Source organism: Thunnus thynnus, chromosome 22 (genome assembly GCF_963924715.1).
Source record: "Thunnus thynnus chromosome 22, fThuThy2.1, whole genome shotgun sequence".
NCBI classification, from domain to species: domain Eukaryota; kingdom Metazoa; phylum Chordata; class Actinopteri; order Scombriformes; family Scombridae; genus Thunnus; species Thunnus thynnus.
This window is the reverse complement of record NC_089538.1, coordinates 9,452,642-9,463,276: the sequence shown is the minus strand read 5'-3', so window position 1 is coordinate 9,463,276 and position 10,635 is coordinate 9,452,642. Positions and strand designations below refer to the sequence as shown.

Genomic DNA, 10,635 nt, shown 5'->3' with positions numbered 1-10,635 from the left:
AAATACAGTCGACTCCAAAGTATACGGTGCAGAGCCCTGATGCTGAGGGGAACTTTAATGCAACAGGTCTCTTGATGATTACTTGATCTTCATGACTGCTTTATTGTTAATAGACTGGACCACCTTTGAATGAGAACAACCATTTCCAGTGACATAATCCTCACAAGTCTCAGTATTTTGAATGACCTTTACGTCAGTGCCAAACAGTGATATCAATCCCCGGCTCTTTAATGGATAATTCCCAGCACTGGGTGTTTTTTTTCCCCTCCAAAAACAAAAACAGGGTTGATGAGGTTGAAACAGGGAGATGACTTCAGGTCAAACGTCAGCACTGACTCACGATCAGCTTGCCGCTGTCTTGGAAACACAAGACTGATGCTCCTGTTCTCAACCACCTCAAAGTAAGAGACGTTTACGGTGTGGGAATTTATTTCTGATGAGGATCACGTTACAGATTTGTATTATTGCAGTTTTTGCAGTAAATTTCTTTCCAGGTAGTCGTAATTCATCTCTGTGTCATGTGTAATTTCTTGCACGATGCCTTTGTAGAAGAAGTATAAGAGGGAGAGGGGAGGGAGGAGAAGGTGGGGGGGTTGGGGTGGGGGGGGCTGGTTAGTGTAGGAGGGGGGCGGTGAGGGTTGCAGGGTCATGGCTCTTGTAATTACCACAGTCAGGTTCAAGTCACTGGTCAAGCTGTTGTTGATTTTTTCCCACAATGCAACGTGTCAAGGACTGACCTAAATGTGGCACAGCATGCCTCTACTGATGCCCCTTTGATTAGGTGTCTTATCTTCCACCGGGCTGCGTCAGATGAGAGCCGGGAGCACAGTGATGGCTGGAAAAATGACAGAGAGGTCTATTAAATGGCAGCTTTGTTATGACATGTCAGCCAGGACGTGGTGGATGGTAAGTGGAGCTCTTTTGTCTTGACTTCTTCCTCTTAAATGACATTTGTTACCAACATCACTGTCAAACAAAATCAACTTCAAAAAGGCTTGTATTTCTTGTCATACTCTGTCTAAAAATACTTTCAGGTATCTGACATTTTTTGGGGGGGAGCACTTATGTAAAAATCCATGTCTGGTCTCCAAATGCAACCCTGTCTGACTCACCTAAATGTCTTATTTTAGCAAATGATTTTGGCTAAAGTCTTTGTGTGTGTGTGTGTGTGCCGAGGCCAGGATTGACCACATTTGCAGAAGTGAGAGATATTGTGGAAATGGCCTAAAACTCTTTGTTTATTTCATGTATTTCTAATTTATCATGTGCTAAGTGCCTGCAACAAAGATTGTCTTCAGTGTTTATTTAAGAAATGTTTTAAGAGAGCATCTTTGGCACTAACATTAATTTTTTAGCTGATGCAATTCTCTTGGCCAGCATTTGTAACCTCAATTATTGAACAGTTTTGAACCAGTTACTTCATTTTGACTGCAAACAATGTGCTTTAAATGGGCTTTGAAAAGATAATGTTATTTTTTTTTGCCTAGAAGAATAACTAAAGGAAGTATTCAGCCTGCCTTCAGTGTGAGAGTGCTCCTCAAGTGCACCTCTCTGTGCACCCTCTGCAGTGTTAATTTGATAGTGTCGGACAAAGAGCCCTTGTCCAGCCCGCGCCTTTCCCATGCTGAAGAGGCAACACAGGCTGACATTTCTTTCTGAATATTTATTTACTTGTCTGACTACAGGCAAGCTTTTATTGTGCTCCATCACCAGGGTTTAAGTTGAGGTTTGTTTGTCTGTCTCAATGCATATGAGCTGAAAGAAGTGACTCTTTCTACTCGGGCCACGCTGCTGGTGCTGCCTGCTACTCTATTTTACATTCACATGTAATAAGTGAGCTTTGTATCCAAGAAATCAAACAAGTTGTGCTTATATTTTTCCTAAAAAGGAAGACTTAGAATAAAGTAGAATCAGCTTCAACTCTTGATATCCACAATTTGCATAAAGGACTGAACCTAAGTGCTTTTACCAATTAAGGAGGGATTTTAAGAGCAATTCCAGCAAGCAGTGGGCAGACCATGACGTGGAATAAATCATTAATTAAAAGTTCATATTAAAGGTTAGAGTATTGAAGGATTTAGCTGAGACCTGCTGTCTTGTCATGATAAGTTGCTTGCAGCTGTGATGAAATACCCATAGGAAATGGGGTAATGGTAGGAAATGGCATTGGTAAAGTCTGATCACACACGATGAAGTACCTCAGGTACTGTTCATGAGTTAACAACATGAGGAGAAAGGCATCTAAATTAATATAGTTAATAGTATAATTTTTTCTGTAGCAGACTCAGAGTACTTCCATGGTCATTTGTACACTGCAGCTTATTTAGATCGTGTGGACTTAAATTCTGAGAATCAAACTCATATTTTGTTTTTTCAGCCTTTATTTTTGCTCTTCAAGTTAATGTCAAAGACATTTTTATATACATAATAACTAAGAGTTAATGACTTGATGACACAGGTGCTCAAACAGTACCAGCACTGGAGTGTTGCCCCCTAATGGTGTAAAAATGATAGTTTGCTTTAACCCAGAGGAAGACCCCATCACATTTAACTGAACAAAAGTAACACTAATAATTATAATAATAATGCTTTAAGGTGAACTTAGTCATCCTCAGCAGATCTGTTATTACTAGAAATGTTTTTATCTTTGCCCCAAGCCACTGTGTTAAAACAATAATTGTGAATGAGTCATCTATAATGAAAAGAAAAATCAATAAGATATTCCTGTGGGATTAAAAGAAAAGTGTGTGTGGCACTGAATAGGCCTTTTTCATGGAGAACATTTTGTCGCAGTCAGAAAAGCACAGGTGTAAATAATAAAGTTAAAGATGGCTGAATTCCATGTAGCTGCTTCAGTGTGCGCACTATCATGTCTTACCAGGACACTTGAATATAATGAAGCCATTGTTAATGTTATTAGTAAAATTGTAAAAATAGTAATATTAGTAAAATGTCTGCTAAGGTGTTTGTACCCAACATAGCATTTTGTTTATCCGCAGGCATTAATATTTTCATGTTTGATTGGAATATTTCTAACATGTCATAAGATGAGAAAACTTCTTGTTTTTAATTAGAGGCTTGTGTATTACTTGTATCCAGAGGATTTTATGTTGTAAATTGCTTAATTGCCATTAAAACATCCCAACCTTTTTATATTACAGGGCACTCTAACACTCAGTTTTAATTCTCCAGTAGGTCCCAAACAAGATACTAGTAGTTGTGTTTGCGGCCACATGGGGGTGGTAGGTCCACATTCAGGAGGATGAATCAGTAAGAACTCATGCCATGTGCTCCAACAGACTGATATAATGCTGAATATATGGATGCGGAGAGAGTATAGAGTCACTGTGTGAGATATGATCTATCTTTCCATGGTATCATTATCATATTTCTTTAACAGTAACTAAGAAGTACATATCTAAAAATAAAACATTCATGGAAAAATGATTGCATAATGTTAATTACAACGCATCCTAAAATGTACTGAGTGTGTTTGCTATTTCTGTTTAGTAGAGTGTTTTTATAGGCTTAATAGTCAGAAGGATGGTATCTATTCAGCCCAGCCAGCTTTGCTTCAAGGCTGTTGCGCAGTGAATGAACGCACCAACAGTATCAGACTGAACTTATCCTTGAAACAATCATTGCTCAGCAATTTATAGCCATTTCCACTCCAAGTGAATGCTCTTAGCTTAATTATTTTGATAAGTGAATCACAAACGATGACTGAGCGCAAGCGATGCGACAACATTACAGCACTGACATTTCTAGATAATGTGAATAGTGTGTTAATGTCATGATAATGGTGATGAGACAGTAGTAAAATCTATTGTCAGACGACCCATTGAAGTCATACTATCACACTGTCTGTGGTTGTTATGCTGGCACACAGCAATGAGTGTCCAATGAGTGATTATTCAGTACAAGTATGACTAATACAGCAAAGCTTACTATTGTTATTACTATTACACCACAGCTACTTTTATTACTGAACAACCACCATAAATATAACCACCAATATATTACAATACTGTTAAATTATAAAACACTACAGAACAGTGGCAAAAGTGCATATAGACACACAGTATATAGGCTATATATAAAAAAATAAACAAATGTAAAGAGTGATCAATGACCCAGTGGGGGCAGGTATGCAAAATATATGCAAAACAAACAAATCGGTATACAAAATGTACATTATGAATGAATGAAGCTATGATATGTCAGTAGTGTAACTATGATGGAGAGAGCATATAGTTTGTTTATGTTATACACAGTATAAACAGTGAGCTGGTATGCAATATACATAGTGTAAATGAATATGGTCAGATCTAAACAGAATCAGTTAAATGTAGATACTGCAAATATAGAAGGCAATGAGCCCTAGATTATATTACTGTGTAACAGCAGCAACATCACTACCAATATTATTTTTATTGCTAATATTTGATTGATTATTAGGATGGTAATTTTGTGGGTTTAAAAGCTGTAATTACCATACCGTGTAGGTCACATGTAAAAACCTGCTAGTAATAATAATAATAGGCTAATAATAATAATAATTACCACAGTACTACAGTAATTACTACAGTGTAGTGATTTCCACCTGCAGTAGTGACATCGCCATGACAAGGCTGAATGTCCGGCAGCAGCTCTGTCAGCCCCAAACAGCACGTCAGAGGAGCGGAAGTGAGGGGCCCAGGGTACAGAGTCCCGGGGCCACTGCTGCTGGCCAATGAGAGGCCAGAATGCCAACACTATTACAAAACTGAGCTGCGTCAAGCTGCAGAGAAACAGCCACATGATACCCGGGGAATGGGAAGTGTTGCTTTCAAAATGAGAGTCACGTTTTAAGCTTCAAGAATGTGGATTTTGGTGTAATAAAGGATAAACTCAGGTTATTCCACATTACGTTTACAGTTTTAACAAAATGTACATTCTTCATGTCATAGTTTATTGGAGCTAGGCTATAAGATACACTTAAGTATGATATTACAAAACAAGTTATATGCTGTCCATTGAGTGATTTTTAGATTTTCAGATACACTGAAGGATTAAATACTCTTTGTTAATTCTATGTATCAGGCTAAAAGGTTAATTTAATTAGCCTACCAAAAATGGTCACAAAGCTTAAAACATTAAGGCCATTTCTCCCATTTCATTAAAAGTAGATGAGACAGTTTTAATAGGACAAGGACACACTTTTATACAAAGCTATGGAAACACCTTTTTTTTAAAAAATAAATCTTTGATCAATTATAGTTTGTTCACTTATTGTTTATTTTCATTTTAGTCTTTGGCTTAACTTTGCACTTTGGGCTGCATCTTTGCATGAAAGGTGCCATACAAATAAAGTTTGTTTTCCACATTAAACTTTGTTTCAAAAAAATAAAACCACATAAATATCCAAATGTATGTATCAGAATGTTTTTTTCTTCCTTCCTGCACAAATTATCACCTCACAGTCCTCAGATTCATCTTGTGACTCTTATAAAGTACTGAAGATCAAATAACAATAAAATGCAGCTTCTGCAGTAATTCATCAGTATTAATAATGTGCTTAATTAAACGCATTTAATATAGTCACAGCCCAATTTTCTGCAAAACAAGCACTTTTACTTTTAATACTTTAAATAAATTTAGCTGGTGATACTTCTACTTAAGTAGGATTTTAAATGCAGGACTTTTACTTATAATGGAGTATTTTTACATTGTGGTGATTCTTTTACTTTTACTTAAGTAAGGCAGTGGTTCCCAAAGTGGGGTCCGGGGACCCTTAGGAGTCCTTGAGGTGGTTTGAGAGGGTCCTCGGCAAAAAGGGGTATAATTTATTTTCACTGTAATTTCATCCATAAGTAACACAATGACAGAATGTATGACTATTGTGGTCATGGGTTTCATACACTCTCTGTAATAAAACATCTCAAAGCAAAAATCGTATCAAATGGGGGTCTAATTTGTGTCAGTTTAGGCGTGAAAAAGTCTGAGAAGTGAAGTGAAATAAACGATCTGAGTGCTTCTTCCACCGCTGACTCTCAGCTAAAAGAGAAATTGCCAGAGTAGTTTTTTTTGTCAATAAGGGTTTTATTTGGAAAATTGGCGCCGGAAACCTTCTTGTTGAAGTGATATCAGACTTGACAGTCAGTGCTGAGAGCCGGAGGGCGGCAGGCAGTCACACAGTGAAAGTGAAGGCGGAGACCAACCCAGTGCCGAAAACTCAGCCTCTTCTGGATCACGTTCAACTTCACTGAACAACCCCAAAAAACGATCCAAAAAAGTAAGACTTGAAGAGGAAGGAAGACAAGAAAAAAAGAGAAAAAAACGCGAGGTGCTCCTAACTTCTTTTCACCGCTATCTGCCAAGAATTGTCTTCCGGTGTTGACTTTTTTTTTTTTTTTTTTTTTTTTTTTTTTTTTGCGAGCACTGCAAGAGAAAAACCCTCCAAAGCACAAAGTTGAACGTGAGAAATGTGAAGCTACCGGCTTGTGTGTTGTCAACCAGGCTCCAGGATTCCCTATTAATCCATGCAGTACAGTGCAATGGTACGTGAACATGGATTATTATTGCTTTCAAATGTTGTGATAACGCTCTTTGTGATATTGTAACACTGTCCTGTACGCGGACGGGCCAACATTGTACTAAACCTGGCACAGATTCTCCGGCAGCCTATGTTAACATCTCATTCCCCTTAATTTGGCAAATGAACTCTGTGTGGACTGTTGACAGCTCTGTAGGACACACACACACACACACACACACATACACACACACACACACACGCACACACACTGCAGCAACAATGTTTAACTTCCAGTCCTTTCAGCAGTAGAGCTACTATGTTACCATATAGCTTAGTTGTGAGTTTTTTTCAACTTCATTAAAAAAATGAATCAGGTGTTCAGCAGAATTATTTCTCCCTCTAATTATATAATCTGACATTTAAAAATACATTTAAAAAACAAAACTCCCTCTAATGTGTGAAAGTTTCAAACTAAGTATATTTTTTTACTTGTCATTAGTAGATTATTACAGGTTTATTCCGCAGTAGACAATACAATTAATATATTATCTTCAGTTGGAGGTAAGCATTAGATAAATAACACCTTGTATTCAGAAAATATTGAATATGTGCCATTTTCTATTTATAAAGATTTATTTCAGAAGCAGAACATTGAAAGGTAATTAACCTGAGTTCATGTTCAGCTGTGTGCCTGACAAACCAAAAAAAAAAAAAAAAAAAAAAAAAGACCAAAAGTTTGTTTTCACTGTGAGCAGCAGACACTGAGTTTGATTATCTAAAAACTGGAAAAGCAGTTTTAGCGCTTGTTGTTGACGCGGGGTAAAAAAAAAAAGGTGCCAGAGCTGCGGAGGGAAATGTTCCTCTTCCTTTTCTGTGTGACTGAAGCTGTGGTCCAAAGTCCTCTGAAGCTCATAAAACAATTCAGATGGAGTGAGGGCTAAATGAATTGTCTGCTGTGTTTTCACATAGCCGAGGAGGAGAAGGTGCTGGATGGTGGATAGGGGTTGTGTGTTTGGAGGAGGAGGAGGAGTGTGACTGTGTAATTACGTGGGTGAAAAAAAAAAAAAAAGGAAAAAAAGTTGGGTCTGATTTGCTGGAATCGCGCAGCAACGAAGGTGCACCGGTCGATTTCATATCAAGTTTGGTTAAAGCAGGGGTGAACATCACACACTGAAGCTCCCCACAATGCTTTTATGAACGAGATATCACTGCACCGACACGCGCAAAGAGCCCATGTAGTAGAGGAGTACGCAGCACCGGCTCTACGAGTAGAAGTACATCAAGTGCTTACCGTGCATGTCAGCTCCTCCTCAAAAATCTCCTGCCTATAGCTTCTTTTTCCTCTGCGGACACGACAATCTTTGGATCGCAAAAATTCATGGATGTTCTTGGATAACCTCTTTTTGTTTTACGCGGATAGCTGCTCCACAGTCTCGCACGGTGCACATCGGTCCAGGAATGGCGCGATAAAGTGATCAAAGGAATCAGTCCAAATACATTCACTTTCTGTGTAGCCGTCTCGTCATGTATTCTCCGATTTGTCTTACTCAGGTATTTGTGTCTTTTTTTATACACATATAAAATGCTTTTCGTATTTTTTAGTAAAACTGTTACAGGCTGTAGTCAGGGGGGTAGAAAGTTCTGTGTACGAGTCAGGATCGTGCAGTTTCATCCCCTGCGTTGGAAATGCTTTTCTAATTCATACCAATAATGCATTTTTTTTCTTGTGAATGAATAATACAGCGTAAAAACTAACTAAAATTTAAGTTCTTGTTCTAAATTTCTTGCGTTTGTGCCACAATTATTGTGATTTTTACTTTTAAGGTCTTCGATTCTAATGAAAACTGTAACGAAAAATCATTTTAATAGCGCTACAGGCGCTTAAAAAGTCGCCACTGTGCCAATCTCTCTGCGTCTTTGTGTGCGTAAAGTTGTGCGTAAAGATGATTTTTTAAGATAGACTGTCATCTTGATAATCCCGTATAGTTGGCACAGGTATTCTCATTTTCTCTCAGGTTTAATTAGGTTATTTGCGTCCTCCAATAACCTCACACACACTTCCCAGCCTCGCTGGAGCGTGTTTATATTTTTTTTTACACGTGTATATTTTTTATTTAGAGCAAAACCCCTATACTTTAGTGAAGTGTACTGGAAGAAGATAAAGCCACTTTCACTGTAGGAAGATCAAACGCATGATAAGGTTGATTCAGGTTGGACAGAGTAGCTGCCTGTTTTGGCTGACTCAGTTTTACTGTTTATATTTTACTTGGCATAAGTAAGTGATTGACTGAGATGTGGTTTAGTTTGTACTTAAGAGGATTGTGCTTTTATGGCCCCAGCTGAAGTGCACTGCGTAGGCCCTGGCCAAGTCATTTATCTTTACAGCATTTGGCTTTAGACTGGTTGAAAAAATTAACGGAATATTTAAAGTGTTTTTTAAACAGGAAACCAGATGTGAGAAGGATTTCAGAGACAGTTGCTTCGGAGCAAATTTACTAGCATTTACTGCTTACTTTTGTCAGTTTAATTGACAACTTTATAGCGAGGGGATGACATTAAAAGGAGATCTGAATTATTATTTTTTTTACCTCTCGAAAAGACTACAGATAAGTGTTGTATCCTTAGTAAATATACTACATTTCAAAACTAGAATCGGTAGAGAATAAAAAAGTTGTATTTACAATGTGTGATACGGTTATAATTTGACATTAGTGTACTGGAGCAGAGTTTTATTGGCCTGAGAGTACAGAGCAGAAATGTGGCTTCTCAGAGGAGCACCAGCGGCAGGCACAGATAAGGAGTGGATTTCTGTGGTTGCCTACAGCCGGCGTGCCTGCGTGCCTACTAAAAGAGCAAAACTCTTCAAAAGCCTGCTCCAAAGGAGCTGCTTATACTGTCTAAATCTGACATTTTAATGACCTAAAACAAAGATAAGTTAATGTTTCCACTTCTTAGTCACCGCTGCTGTAATTTCGGACTACTCTTAAATCATGCACCCTATCCTGTACATTCCTACACCAACACAGAACAAACACTAAGAGATTATTACAATTTGTTTAAGAATTACTCGAGTATTGTTAGTGGAAAAGCCTGTAGATCAGTAAACTGTCGGGTTGCTGTAGAAATGTGTGAATTTAGCTTTTTTTTAGTTTGAAGATATCAGGATAAATTATGTCAAATGCGGATTGTAAAATGAATAAACATTTACGTTCTCTTTTCGACTCGTATTTGCAATATTTTTCAGTGGAGAATTAAAGATATTACGATATAAAGTAAAACGGCACAATGCTGAATACAAGACACAACAGCAGATAAACTAGATGGAAAAGTCAAATTTGTGCTGAAAATATTTTCACAAATATTTAAATTGGATCTCTGATGAGTTATTTGAAAAATAACGTTACGCAATTGTTTTGTAATTAAAAGAGATGAACAAAGTGATTCACAGTCTCAATATCAAAGGCTAACCTCAGGTTTTTGGAATGAAGCTGGGCAAGTATCATTCTGTGTGTTAACCTCGACACTTGGCATGAACTTCTAATCAAGTCCTAACTCAACCTTTTTGCAAATACCTCTCACACGACTGCTTCATTTAAGATGCCGACTTTCTCCTCTTTCTGTGTATTTAATCCATTTTAAACATGCAGCCTGCGTATTGAGGCTGTTTGCCGGGGAGAAAAAAAAGGGGGGAATCTCTTTAACTTTTCTATATTGTAACTGCATCCCACTTTGCCCTTCCAGCTTATCCACCATCCTTCATGAACATGGCATAAGTTCGCATCGGAATGTGGATAATTTGATAAGAGAAATGCAACTGCGAGGGGCGCATGCTCTCTGTAGCAGCAGCAGCAGCAGCAGCAGCAGCACAGGAGTCCAGCTCAGAGCATGCTCGGGAAATGAGAGCGGAGACGCGAGTGCATTCAGTCACCGGGCTTGGTGCTATTGTAGTGTTGGCAGTTGATATAAACAGTGGAATTTCCTTGTCATACCTGCAGTATGTCCAGATACATCTAGGATGGTAAAATCAGTGTTGTTATGTGAAGAGAAATGTCTTGACTTAACTGCCAATAAGATAGTATTTGACTGATTATGAGGAATGGTTTATTTGGTGTCTAACT

The 10,635-nt window shown here is 38.0% G+C and overlaps 1 protein-coding gene across 8 annotated transcripts in view; it reads left to right on the top strand.

Annotated features, from left to right (window-relative positions):
- The first annotated feature begins 5,940 nt into the window (after positions 1–5,940).
- The window catches only part of LOC137175074 (nuclear factor 1 B-type-like), a 69,588-nt gene continuing 64,893 nt past the window's right edge, over positions 5,941–10,635 (top strand). For 2 of the 8 annotated variants that reach the window (XM_067580717.1, XM_067580723.1), the window contains exon 1: positions 6,612–8,068. In XM_067580717.1, the coding sequence (XP_067436818.1) occupies positions 8,042–8,068 (27 nt within the window). In that variant the 5' untranslated portion in view covers positions 6,612–8,041. Of the gene's footprint in view, positions 6,540–6,609; positions 8,069–10,635 lie in introns of those variants that run through there. The other 6 variants (XM_067580721.1, XM_067580722.1, XM_067580716.1 and 3 more) reach the window with 6 other exon arrangements.